Raw genomic sequence first — 14,092 nt, 5'->3', positions numbered from 1 at the left:
TGAGCCAATCACAGTGCTTCCCCATTGGATTGGCTGAGACTGTCAAGGAGGCAGATCAGAGGCAGAGCCAGCATGATTCAAACACAGCCCTGGCCAATCAGCATCTCCTCATAGAGATGAATTGAATCAATGAATCTCTATGAGGAAAGTTCAGTGTCTGCATGCAGAGGGAGGAGATACTGAATGTTTGGATGCATTTTAGGCAGCCATGACCCAGGAAGGATCTCTAGCAGCCATCTGAGGAGTGGCCAGTGACGTTATCACTAGGCTGTAATGTAAACACTGCATTTTCTCTGAAAAGACAGTGTTTACAGCAAAAAGCCTGACGGTAATGATTCTACTCACCAGAACAAATTCAATAAGCTGTAGGTGTTCTGGTGACTATGATGTCCCTTTAATAAAAATTATTAAATTCATTTTCAATACTTTTTATCAAATATTATTTTAATATTTATTACCCTATAAATATCCTTACAATTCGCTAAGCTTATCTGGTAGTTCTCTGGCAGCCGTTTCATCTAGTATAGCCTCAGATAATCCTTCTGAGAAGGCAGTGACTAAAGAACTGTTAGTCCAATCAACCTTGGATGCGAGAGTATGGAACTCGATAGCATAATCAGCTACCGTATGGTTACCTTGCTTGATACGCATTAATACCTTAGCAGCATTTTTCTCTTTCCCTAAGGGTTAGAAAGTTAGTTTAAATTCAGCGAGGAATTCCACATAGTTATATGCAATAGATTTATTGCTCTCCCATCATGGATTTGCTCAGGTAAGCACTTTTCCTGCCAACTGGTTCATCATGCACCCAATCTTAGCTCTGTCAGAAGAGAAGTAGCTAAGAGAAGCCTCAAAGTGATACTCAATTTGATTTATGAACCCACAGCATCACCAATGAGGAGGAGTAGATAGAGTGACAGAAGGTATCTTGTACACTATAGGACTAGCCGTAAATAGGTTGGGGAGGCACTGACTGAGGATCTTCAGGTTGAAGTTGAGCAGTACGTATTAATAATGTTTAAAAGGCCTAAGCGAATTGATCCATGCGATTATCAATCTCATCAACCTTCCTCTCGCAGGTCAACATGTGTTGACTTAATTCTGCAGGGTCCATGGCCCTATCCTAACATCAGGACAATACGGTGACCCAACATGCAGAACTAAGTAAAACACAAAAACAATACAAAATATAAATAAATGTATTACCAGGCTTTAGAATGGCCGGATTTAACATAGAGAGGATAGTCAATAACTAGCCGAGGTCAGGAACACATGCAGAAGCATAAACGAATAGACAAAGCCAAAAGGTCAAGGGTACCAGAAATACGGATAGTCAGGAACAAGCCAAGATCAAAAACCAGAGGACAAAGAACGCGCTTTCAGATAACTAGTGGAAACCACAACAGGGCAATGAAAGATGGTAGCATGGGGGCAGAGCCTGACCTTCAAGCTTAATGGACGTGTAGAGTTTAAGCTCTCCTGATTTTGGCAGAATTAGGGGCATAAATCCCAGATACTGCACTCAAACGTTGCCAAACAAGCATTATTCAAGTCAGGAGTGTAACGGGACTGCAATATTAAATCCCCAGATCTCCGCTGGTATAGAAGGTAATATCCCAAATCCCCCAGTAACCAGACGAAACACCATTCAGGGAGACAACTGCCAATTTAATAAATGGCTCAAGGAGTTAACTGCCAACTGTCAACTTTTAAAAATGTTCTGCAATGCATTACACACACATACCCTTGGTTCTTAAAGTGGTACATACATATTGAACCGAACGGATACAGGCATTTAAACAGCAGGGAGAAGGTTTAACTGAGGGCCCACAGGCAAATACATGAAAAATCCTTCACAAGGAGCTTGACAATTTCTGTAGCTGAATGCGCAGACGAGTCTATTGCGGTCTACGGGGAGCGGAGCCGGGGAGAGGCGGCCAATCTCCTTGCACGACGACTAGTAGCAGGGTCCTGCAGTACTCTTACCACCCCCCCCCCCCCCTCCACCCTTGGACCCATGGAGGATATCCCAGTTCCCTTCTGGACTGCTGCAGTTTAAGAACCGATTCTGACTTGCTCTTTGGAATCCTAAGATGGCCACAACACTCCACTCGAAACCGCATGGTGTGAGCCCAATGCAGCAGAACCGCCATGACTCCGTAACGCTCTTCATGATGAGGCCCGACAAGACTTTCTGCCACTTCTGGCTGAGGCTACAAGATAAGCTGCCGCAAGCAGATCAGAGAAAAGTGTTCCCCCTGAAGCGGTGAAGCTGGCTGGGAGAAAAATAAGCATGACGCAGCTTGTGAATCTCCTTCCTTACCTACTTGGGCCGAGAGCCGCCTGAGGCTTGCCCTCATTGCATTGCCCACTCAGGCGGAAGATGGTCCACAGACAGCGGAAATGGTCACATACATCTTCTGTCCTTCCCTTGAAGGGGTTAGACTTGGACTCTGGAATTCACAAGGTCTGTGGTGTACAGATACTGGCCCTAATACAGGTCTGGGGCTGGAGAGGAAACCTGTCCCGCAACGACTTCTGCCATGGAGGAGAAGTGGCACTGCCATTTATAGGTATCGGCTGAGTTGGCATTGAGAATAAAGCCTGAGCCATATTACCATAAACTACTCATGACTGTCACTTATATATGCAATTCGTTATTATTTTCTTGTTTTATGGTTCTTTTCTCTATTTTTCCTGTAGTGGGGTGACTTACTATCTTGAGCTCTGGAGGTTATGCCCTCGAAGTAATAATTAGCCTGCAGATCAACATTACTTTAGAGTAAATATTGTATAGAGCATGTTTTACGAAGATGTGCCCTGGGAATAGTGACTACTAGAGGCTTAGCATCGACTGCTCATTCATGTGATTTTAGCAGCAGCTTTTATATGCTTATTGTAATGACTATAATCTAGCATAGTCAGTTTTCAGTATGAAGCCTGACTGGCATTTCCCGGCACACACGGGAGTACTGATTTTGGTTCAGAAAGACATGTTTCTCAGTTTGTTTACCTTATATCTTTATTACAAATGGTGTTTCATTTCCTAATGCTATTATACTGTCTAAATGTGTTTGACATGCGTCTGCTTCCGCGTTGCAGACATCTCTGTAAGACTAATATATAAGAAATAAAGATTGACAAATATAGTAACAGGGAGTTTAAATAGCCCTAAACTTTACTTATTTGGCTAATATGGGTTTACTGGACCTGGGCACAATTTCTATCCGAGGAACAGTTCCAGAGACCTTCAGGGTATCTCCCAGTCAGGCGCTCAATGTGTAACAAGTCCAAAAGTCGTCAGGTCTGCCTGGGAAGCCAAAGTAAACCCTTATACCACTCCCCACAGCGACAATAGCCCTTTCGAGGGGCTCTTTTGACCAGTCCTATAGTCTGTGGGCAAGAGGCTGCCCTTCAAACCTCCAAAAGTCTGTAGCACATGAGCTTCTGGCACAATAGCGCTCTCCACTAATCAAAATAGGCCAGTTTGGGGAGCTGTATCATGTGAGTGTACATCTATTTATTCATCCAGTAGCTCCAATAAGGTAAATGGACCTCTCGACCCTTCTCTCCCTGTTACTACACTATCAGTTTATACTTTTGTCCTATTCTTGTTGTTTAATATTGCCACACTTAAGGAAATTTAAGCACAACTTCCAACTTCCCCCACTCAAGTACTTTTCTATCTACTGGAGACGAAGGACACCAGAGTGGATTGTTCTGCTGTTTGCCCCTATCTCACCAGTATACTCCTCAGCGCTCAGCAACTTGTTTAATATACATGTAGTAGTGACAATCACCATGTGTTTCCCAGGCTGTCCCCGTCCTCCAGTCTGCAGCCTCTATCTCCCAGCAGCTCAGCTCACACATCTCTGTATACTGAGAGGAAGAGGACAGTTCGGGAACACATTATGTGAAAAAGGTGGGTAAATAAGGAACATGGGTGTGCTGCAGGAAGTTGAAAAAAGTTTTTTTTTTTTTTTTTAATACTAAATAGAATAAAACAACGATAAAAATACAGCAGATATGAGGCTGATCAACTTATCAGAGGAGCATAGGTTGTGTTGGTGCCCATAAGGTCAATTTAAGTGTATTTAAGATCTTTATATACTGAAAATAAAACACCTATCCTTAAATAGATCTGTCAATTCCTTAAATATCGGAAAACACTTCTTATTTGGACAGATGTAATCTGATTACAATGAATATATTTCCCAGGGTATTGTGTGTTTTGCAGATGCTTCCAATATGCTTTTACATTCTGATGTGAAATCACTAAACAGGCAATCTGAGACTTTAATTTTGCTACATAAAAACTCCATATCTTTATTGAAGCTGCAATAACCCCCACACATAGGTGTGATAACTGGAATTCCTAGACTGTGACTCCCCAAATCTCTACTGAATCTAGAATCCCACAACTCCCAAGATCTCCACTGAATCTAGAATCCCATAGACTTTGACTACCAAGATCTCCACTGAATCTAGAATCCCATAGACTTTGACTCCCAAGATCTCCACTGAATCTAGAATCCCATAAACTGTGGGTCTCAAGATCTCCTCTGAATCTAGAATCCCATAGACTGTGGCTCCCAAGATCTCAACTGAATCTAGAATCCTATAAACAGTGACTCCCAAGATCTCCACTTAATCTAGAATCCCATAGACTGTGACTCCCAAGATCTCCACTGAATCTAGAATCCCATAGACTGTGACTCCCAAGATCTCCACTTAATCTAGAATCCCATAGACTGTGACTACCAATATCTCCACTGAATCTAGAATCCCATAAACTGTGGGTCTCAAGATCTCCACTGAATCTAGAATCCCATAGACTGTGGCTCCCAAGATCTCAACTGAATCTAGAATCCTATAAACAGTGACTCCCAAGATCTCCACTGAACCTAGAATCCCATAGACTGTGACTCCCAAGATCTCTACTTAATCTAGAATCCCATAGACTGTGACTCCCAAGATCTCCACTTAATCTAGAATCCCATAGACTGTGACTCCCAAGATCGCCACTGAATTTAGAATCCCATAGACTGTGACTACCAAGATCTCCACTGAATCTAGAATTCCATGACTCCTAAGATCTCCTCTGAATCTAGAATCCCATAGACTGTGACTCCCAAGATCGCCACGGAATCTAGAATTCCATGACTCCTAAGATCTCCTCTGAATCTAGAATCCCATAGACTGACTCCCAAGATCTCCACTAAATCTAGAATCCCATAGACTGTGACTCCCAAGATCCCCACTGAATCTAGAATCCCATGACTCCCAAGATCTCCACTGAATTTAGAATCCAATGACTCCCAAGATCTCAACTGACTCTAGAATCCCACAGACTGTGACTCCCAAGATCTCCGCTGAATCTAGAATCCCATAGACTGTGAATCCCAAGATCTCCACTGAATCTAGAGTCCCATAGACTGTGAATCCCAAGATCTCCACTGAATCTAGAGTCCCATAGACTGTGAATCCCAAGATCTCCACTCTCAATACTTAAAGACAAATTATTGATTTTACACTGCTGCTGCTTTTTCTCACCTGTCTTCAATAAAGATATTTAGAAAAAACAAGGCAGGAAAATGGGACTCTGTCATGTTCAATGTGATGTAAGTCACCATCTCCTATCCAGTATTTATCTACATATAAGCAGCTGTCAATCTGTTGCTGTCTGACATCACTTTTACCATGATCTAATCCTCAGGTTCTGAATACCACAATTGACCACAAGTTTATTTAGCATCACTTTAATAGAGCCATCGAAAACCTGTACCCCTCAATCCCTGCATACATCACCCACTTTCTGTACATACCCTTCAACTCCTTGTACATAACATTCACACTCTGTTTGTACCCCTCACTCTGTGCGTGTACCCCTCAATCCCTGCATACATCACCCACTCTCTGTGTGTACCCTTCAATTCTTGTACATAACATTCACACTCTGTCTGTACCCTTCACTCTTTGCGTGTACCCCTCACTCCCTGCATACATCACCCACTCTATGTGCGTACCCTTCAATTCCTTGTACATAACATTCACGCTCTGTCTGTACGCCTTACACCCTGCATGTGCCACTCCCTCCCTGCGTGTGCCTCTCACTCCCTGCGTGTGCCCCTCACTCCCTGCGTGTGCCCGTCACTCCCTGCGTGTGCCCGTCACTCCCTGCGTGTGCCCCTCACTCCCTGCGTGTGCCCCTCACTCCCTGCGTGTGCCCCTCACTCCCTGCGTGTGCCCCACACTCCCTGCGTGTGCCCCTCACTCCCTGCGTGTGCCCCTCACTCCCTGCGTGTGCCCCTCACTCCCTGCGTGTGCCCCTCACTCCCTGCCCGGACCCCTCACTCACTGCGTGTGCCCCTCACTCCCTGCCCGGACCCCTCACTCCCTGTGTGTGCTTTTAAACACTTAGTACATAACATTCACTCTCTGCTTGTACCCGTCACTCCCTTCGTGTGCCCTTCAACACCTAGTCCATAACATTCACACCCTGCATGTGCCTCCCCTCATGTCGTGTGCCCCCCATTTCCTATGTGTGCGCCCCCACTCTCTGTACATAGTCTCCAACCCCTCGCAACACTAACTGCTGCATGAATATTTCCTCACCTTCTCTTTCTGGATCATCTTCTTGTATAAGTAATCTGGATAGGTCCTCATGGGATAGAAAGTACCAGATCCCTCAGCACACATGAACACCCCATTTTCATAGACAACACGTCCACGACTTATGGTGACAAGTGGTACTCCGTGGCATCGCATGTTTTCATAGAGATTGACGTCTCCACCTTGAACCTGGGTACTGGCTGAGAGTGTCCTGGGGGTACAGGAGGTTGAGATATCAGACCAGGTAAATGCCACGACATTAGAATCTTCATTACACAATAAATGCACAGAATGCCATCACATTGATCTCAGACTATGAAGTGAGCCTCAAATTGGTAATAAAATGAAGTGTCAGTTTTTACACTCAGTAAATGGCCATTATGCACCAGATCTACTCCGACGGTTAGCTGACACCTTAGAAGCCGGCTTGTAATTCATTCCTACACCAATTCTACATATACCACATGTGGCAAAACATAAAGAGGAGGATTCTGAGAAACAATATTTTAGAACATGGAATTACAGTGCATTCAGAAAATATTCAGACCTCCTTTTATTATTTTCACATTTTGTTTTGTGTTGCCGCCTTATGTTACAATTGCTTAAACCATGTTTTTTTTTTTTTTTGCATCATTCTACACCCAATAGCCCATAATAACAAAGTAAAAACCTGATTTTTGCAAAGTTAGCCAATGTATCAAAAAAAGCAACAAAAAACTAAAACATCATATTGACAGAAGTATTGCGACCCCTTCCACCCACTGTGCTCCCGCCACCTCTCTCTGTTGCACTCAGTATATTTAAATAGAAACAAAAACCCTCTCCACTCTTTCCCTCCCCTTGCCGGCCATTGAGTGCGTTATTGAAAAACCTGCGGTTGGACCAGGCGAGGCCCCTGTGACGTCGGAGGGGTCACTCAGAGACTGACTCTGGATTTTAGTTAGTTAAATAATTTCTTTTTTTGCAAAACATTTTTAGGTTTTAATCTGTTTATATTTTTGCAATGTTGTCAGAAGTGTAGATTGATGGGATGTATTTATTTTTAAAGAATTATAGCATAAAACCTCAACCAAAATAAAAAAAAATTAAAAATTAAATTAAACAACTCCAGGCAGTCTAAATCCTTTTTGGAAGCACTGTGTGTCCGCTGACTTGTTCCTATACTAGTCCAATTTTACAGAAATCATGCACTTACTTTGCAGCTTCAGGATCCCATACAACCACATCCGCGTCTGCGCCAGGAATTATACGTCCTTTACGGGGGTACATATTGTGAATCTTGGCCGCATTGGAACTCGTTACAGCAACAAAACGATTCTCGTCCATCTTCCCTCCGACCTGAATGAGACACAGAATAATATCAATACTTTATTATTACAAAAATAGGAGTCATATATTATCACAGTGATATCAGCCTGCTTTCTATAGGTAATCCAGTAATATATTATTACGGTGATATCGGACCTGCTTTCTATAGGTAATCCAGTAATATATTATCACGGTGATATCGGACCTGCTTTCTATAGGTAATCCAGTAATATATTATCACGGTGATATCGGACCTGATTTCTATAGGTAATCCAGTAATATATTATTACGGTGATATCGGACCTGCTTTCTATAGGTAATACAGTAATATATTATTACGGTGATATCAGACCTGCTTTCTATAGGTAATCCAGTAATATATTATTACGGTGATATCCGACCTGCTTTCTATAGGTAATCCAGTAATATATTATTACGTTGATATCGGACCTGCTTTCTATAGGTAATCCAGTAATATATTATCACGGTGATATCAGACCTGCTTTCCATAGGTAATACAGTAATATATTATTACGGTGATATCGGACCTGCTTTCTATAGGTAATCCAGTAATATATTATTACGTTGATATCGGGCCTGCTTTCTATAGGTAATCCAGTAATATATTATTACGTTGATATCGGACCTGCTTTCTATAGGTAATACAGTAATAACCTTCCAGTTATTATACCTGTGTTATTATGGGATTCTCTATTTGCAGGGTTACCTTCCAGTTATTATACCTCTGTTATTATGGGATTCTCTATTTGCAGGGTAACCTTCCTGTTATTATGCCTGTGTTATTATGGGATTCTCTATTTGCAGGGTTACCTTTCAGTTATTATACCTGTGTTATTATGGGATTCTCTATTCGCAGGGTAACCTTCCTGATATAATACCTGTGTTATTATGGGATTCTATATTTGCAGGGTAACCTTCCAGTTATTATGGGATTCTCTATTTGCGGGGTAACCTTCCAGTTATTATACCTGTGTTATTATGGGATTCTCTATTTGCAGGGTAACCTTCCTGTTATTATACCTGTGTTATTATGGGATTCTCTATTTGCAGGGTAACCTTCCTGTTATTATACCTGTGTTATTGTGGGATTATCTATTTGCAGGGTAACCTTCCAGTTATTATACCTGTGTTATTGTGGGATTCTCTATTTGCAGGGTAACCTTCCTGTTATTATACCTGTGTTATTATGGGATTCTCTATTTGCAGGGCAACCGTCCAGTTATTATACCTGTGTTATTATGGGATTCTCTATTTGCAGGGTAACCTTCCAGTTATTATACCTGTGTTATTATGGGATTCTCTATTTGCAGGGTTACCTTCCAGTTATTATACCTGTGTTATTATGTGATTCTCTATTTGCAAGGTAACCTTCCAGTTATTATACCTGTGTTATTATGGGATTCTCTATTTGCGGGGTAACCTTCCTGATATTATACCTGTGTTATTATGGGATTCTCTATTTGCAGGGTAACCTTCCAGTTATTATACCTGTGTTATTATGGGATTCTCTATTTGCAGGGTAACCTTCCTGTTATTATGCCTGTGTTATTATGGGATTCTCTATTTGCAGGGTTACCTTTCAGTTATTATACCTGTGTTATTATGGGATTCTCTATTTGCAGGGTAACCTTCCTGTTATTATACCTGTGTTATTATGGGATTCTCTATTTGCAGGGTAACCTTCCTGTTATTATACCTGTGTTATTATGGGATTCTCTATTCGCAGGGTAACCTTCCTGATATAATACCTGTGTTATTATGGGATTCTCTATTTGCAGGGTAACCTTCCAGTTATTATGGGATTCTCTATTTGCGGGGTAACCTTCCAGTTATTATACCTGTGTTATTATGGGATTCTCTATTTGCAGGGTAACCTTCCTGTTATTATACCTGTGTTATTATGGGATTCTCTATTTGCAGGGTAACCTTCCAGTTATTATACCTGTGTTATTATGGGATTCTCTATTTGCGGGGTAACCTTCCTGTTATTATACCTGTGTTATTAGGGGATTCTCTATTTGCAGGGTAACCTTCCTGTTATTATACGTCTTATTATGGGATTCTCTATTTGCAGGGTAACCTTCCTGTTATTATACCTGTGTTATTATGGGATTCTCTATTTGCAGGGTAACCTTACAGTTATTATACCTGTGTTATTATGGGATTCTCTATTTGCAGGGTAACCTTCCTGTTATTATACCTGTGTTATTACGGGGATTCTCTATTTGCAGGGTAACCTTCCTGTTATTATACCTGTGTTATTATGGGATTCTCTATTTGCAGGGTAACCTTCCTGTTATTATACCTGTGTTATTATGGGATTCTCTATTTGCAGGGTAACCTTCCAGTTATTATACCTGTGTTATTATGGGATTCTCTATTTGCAGGGTAACCTTCCAGTTATTATACCTGTGTTATTATGGGATTCTCTATTTGCAGGGTAACCTTCCAGTTATTATACCTGTGTTATTATGGGATTCTCTATTTGCGGGGTAACCTTCCTGTTATTATACCTGTGTTATTATGGGATTCTCTATTTGGAGGGTAACCTTCCAGTTATTATACCTGTGTTATTATGGGATTCTCTATTTGCAGGGTAACCTTCCTGTAATTATACCTCTGTTATTATGGGATTCTCTATTTGCAGGGTAACCTTCCTGATATTATACCTGTGTTATTATGGGATTCTCTATTTGCAGGGTAAGCTTCCTGTTATTATACCTCTGTTATTATGGGATTCTCTATTTGCAGGGTAACCTTCCAGTTATTATACCTGTGTTATTATGGAATTCTCTATTTGCAGGGTAACCTTCCTGTTATTATACCTGTGTTATTATGGGATTCTCTATTTGCAGGGTAACCTTCCTGTTATTATACCTGTGTTATTATGGGATTCTCTATTTGCAGGGTAACCTTCCTGTTATCATACCTGTGTTATTATGGGATTCTCTATTTGCAGGGTAACCTTCCAGTTATTATACCTGTGTTATTATGGGATTCTCTATTTGCAGGGTAACCTTCCTGTTATTATACCTGTGTTATTATGGGATTCTCTATTTGCAGGGTAACCTTCCTGTTATTATACCTGTGTTATTACGGGATTCTCTATTTGCAGGGTAACCTTCCTGTTATTATACCTATGTTATTATGGGATTCTCTATTTGCAGGGTAACCTTCCTGTTATTATACCTGTGTTATTATGGGATTCTCTATTTTCAGGGTACCCTTCCAGTTATTATACCTGTGTTATTATGGGATTCTCTATTTGCAGGGTAACCTTCCTGATATTAAACCTGTGTTATTATGGGATTCTCTATTTGCAGGGTAACCTTCCAGTTATTATACCTGTGTTATTATGGGATTCTCTATTTGCGGGGTAACCTTCCAGTTATTATACCTGTGTTATTATGGGATTCTCTATTTGCGGGGAAACCTTCCTGTTATTATACCTGTGTTATTATGGGATTCTCTATTTGCAGGGTAACCTTCCAGTTATTATACCTGTGTTATTATGGGATTCTCTATTTGCGGGGTAACCTTCCTGTTATTATACCTGTGTGATTATGGGATTCTCTATTTGCAGGGTAACCTTCCTGTTATTATACCTGTGTTATTATGGGATTCTCTATTTGCAGGGTAACTTTCCAGTTATTATACCTGTGTTATAATGGGATTCTCTATTTGCAGGGTAACCTTCCTGTTATTATACCTGTGTTATTATGGGATTCTCTATTTGCAGGGTAACCTTCCTGTTATTATACCTGTGTTATTATGGGATTCTCTATTTGCAGCGTAACCTTCCTGTTATTATACCTGTGTTATTACGGGGATTCTCTATTTGCAGGGTAACCTTCCTGTTATTATACCTGTGTTATTATGGGATTCTCTATTTGCAGGGTAACCTTCCAGTTATTATACCTGTGTTATTATGGGATTCTCTATTTGCAGGGTAACCTTCCAGTTATTATACCTGTGTTATTATGGGATTCTCTATTTGCAGGGTAACCTTCCAGTTATTATACCTGTGTTATTATGGGATTCTCTATTTGCGGGGTAACCTTCCAGTTATTATACCTGTGTTATTATGGGATTCTCTATTTGCGGGGTAACCTTCCTGATATTATACCTGTGTTATTATGGGATTCTCTATTTGCAGGGTAACCTTCCAGTTATTATACCTGTGTTATTATGGGATTCTCTATTTGCAGGGTAACCTTCCAGTTATTATACCTGTGTTATTGTGGGATTCTCTATTTGCAGGGTAACCTTCCAGTTATTATACCTGTGTTATTATGGAATTCTCTATTTGCAGGGTAACCTTCCAGTTATTATACCTGTGCTATTATGGGATTCTCTATTCGCAGGGTAACCTTCCAGTTATTATACCTGTGTTATTATGGGATTCTCTATTTGCAGGGTAACCTTCCTGATATTATACCTGTGTTATTATGGGATTCTCTATTTGAAGGGTTACCTTCCAGTTATTATACCTGTGTTATTATGGGATTCTCTATTTGCAAGGTAACCTTCCAGTTATTATACCTGTGTTATTATGGGATTCTCTATTTGCAGGGTTACCTTCCAGTTATTATACCTGTGTTATTATGGGATTCTCTATTTGCAGGGTAACCTTCCAGTTATTATACCTGTGTTATTATGGGATTCTCTATTTGCAGGGTAACCTTCCAGTTATTATACCTGTGTTATTATGGGATTCTCTATTTGCAGGGTAACCTTCCAGTTATTATACCTGTGTTATTATGGGATTCTCTATTTGCAGGGTAACCTTCCTGATATTATACCTGTGTTATTATGGGATTCTCTATTTGCAGGGTAACCTTCCAGTTATTATACCTGTGTTATTATGGGATTCTCCATTTGCAGGGTAACCTTCCAGTTATTATACCTGTGTTATTATGGGATTCTCTATTTGCAGGGTAACCTTCCAGTTATTATACCTGTGTTATTATGGGATTCTCTATTTGCAGGGTAACCTTCCAGATATTAAACCTGTGTTATTATGGGATTCTCTATTTGCAGGGTAACCTTCCACTTATTATACCTGTGTTATAATGGGATTCTCTATTTGCAGGGTAACCTTCCAGTTATTATACCTGTGTTATTATGGAATTCTCTATTTGCAGGGTAACCTTCCTGTTATTATACCTGTGTTATTATGGGTTTCTCTATTCGCAGGGTAACCTTCCTGTTATTATACCTGTGTTATTATGGGATTCTCTATTTGCAGGGTAACCTTCCAGTTATTATACCTGTGTTATTATGGGATTCTCTAATTGCAGGGTAACCTTCCAGTTATTATACCTGTGTTATTATGGGATTCTCTATTTGCAGGGTAACCTTCCAGTTATTATACCTGTGTTATTATGGGATTCTCTATTTGCGGGGTAACCTTCCTGTTATTATACCTGTGTTATTATGGGATTCTCTATTTGCAGGGTAACCTTCCAGTTATTATACCTGTGTTATTATGGGATTCTCTATTTGCAGGGTAACTTTCCAGTTATTATACCTGTGTTATTATGGGATTCACTATTCGCAGGATAACCTTCCTGATATTAAACCTGTGTTATTATGGGATTCTCTATTCGCAGGGTAACCTTCCTGTTATTATACCTGTGTTATTATGGGATTCTCTATTCACAGGGTAACCTTCCAGTTATTATACCTGTGTTATTATGGGATTCTCTATTTGCAGGGTAACCTTCCTGTTATTATACCTGTGTTATTATGGGATTCTCTATTTGCAGGGTAACCTTCCAGTTATTATGGGATTCTCTATTTGCAGGGTAACCTTCCTGTTATTATACCTGTGTTATTAAGGGATTCTCTATTTGCAGGGTAACCTTCCTGTTATTATACCTGTGTTATTATGGGATTCTCTATTTGCAGGGTAACCTTCCTGTTATTATACCTGTGTTATTATGGGATTCTCTATTTGCAGGGTAACCTTCCAGTTATTGTACCTGTGTTATTATGGGATTCTCTATTTGCAGGGTAACCTTCCAGTTATTATACCTGTGTTATAATGGGATTCTCTATTTCCAGGGTAACCTTCCAGTTATTATACCTGTGTTATAATGGGATTCTCTATTTGCAGGGTAACCTTCCAGTTATTATACCTGTGTTATTA

At 40.5% G+C, this 14,092-nt stretch overlaps 1 protein-coding gene across 2 annotated transcripts in view; it reads right to left on the bottom strand.

Moving 5' to 3' along the window:
• The window catches only part of DPYSL5 (dihydropyrimidinase like 5), a 179,107-nt gene that overhangs the window by 47,619 nt on the left and 117,396 nt on the right, over positions 1 to 14,092 (bottom strand). For both annotated transcript variants that reach the window (XM_063441896.1, XM_063441897.1), the window contains exons 10-11: positions 7,808 to 7,950; positions 6,616 to 6,823 (exon numbers count right to left, since the gene is read on the bottom strand). In XM_063441896.1, the coding sequence (XP_063297966.1) occupies positions 6,616 to 6,823; positions 7,808 to 7,950 (351 nt within the window). The remainder of the gene's footprint in view (positions 1 to 6,615; positions 6,824 to 7,807; positions 7,951 to 14,092) is intronic.

This window comes from Pelobates fuscus, chromosome 2, assembly GCF_036172605.1.
Source record: "Pelobates fuscus isolate aPelFus1 chromosome 2, aPelFus1.pri, whole genome shotgun sequence".
In the NCBI taxonomy this organism is placed as follows: Eukaryota; Metazoa; Chordata; class Amphibia; order Anura; family Pelobatidae; genus Pelobates; species Pelobates fuscus.
The sequence above is the reverse complement of the archived record's forward strand: the minus strand, read 5'-3'. Positions and strand labels throughout refer to the sequence as shown.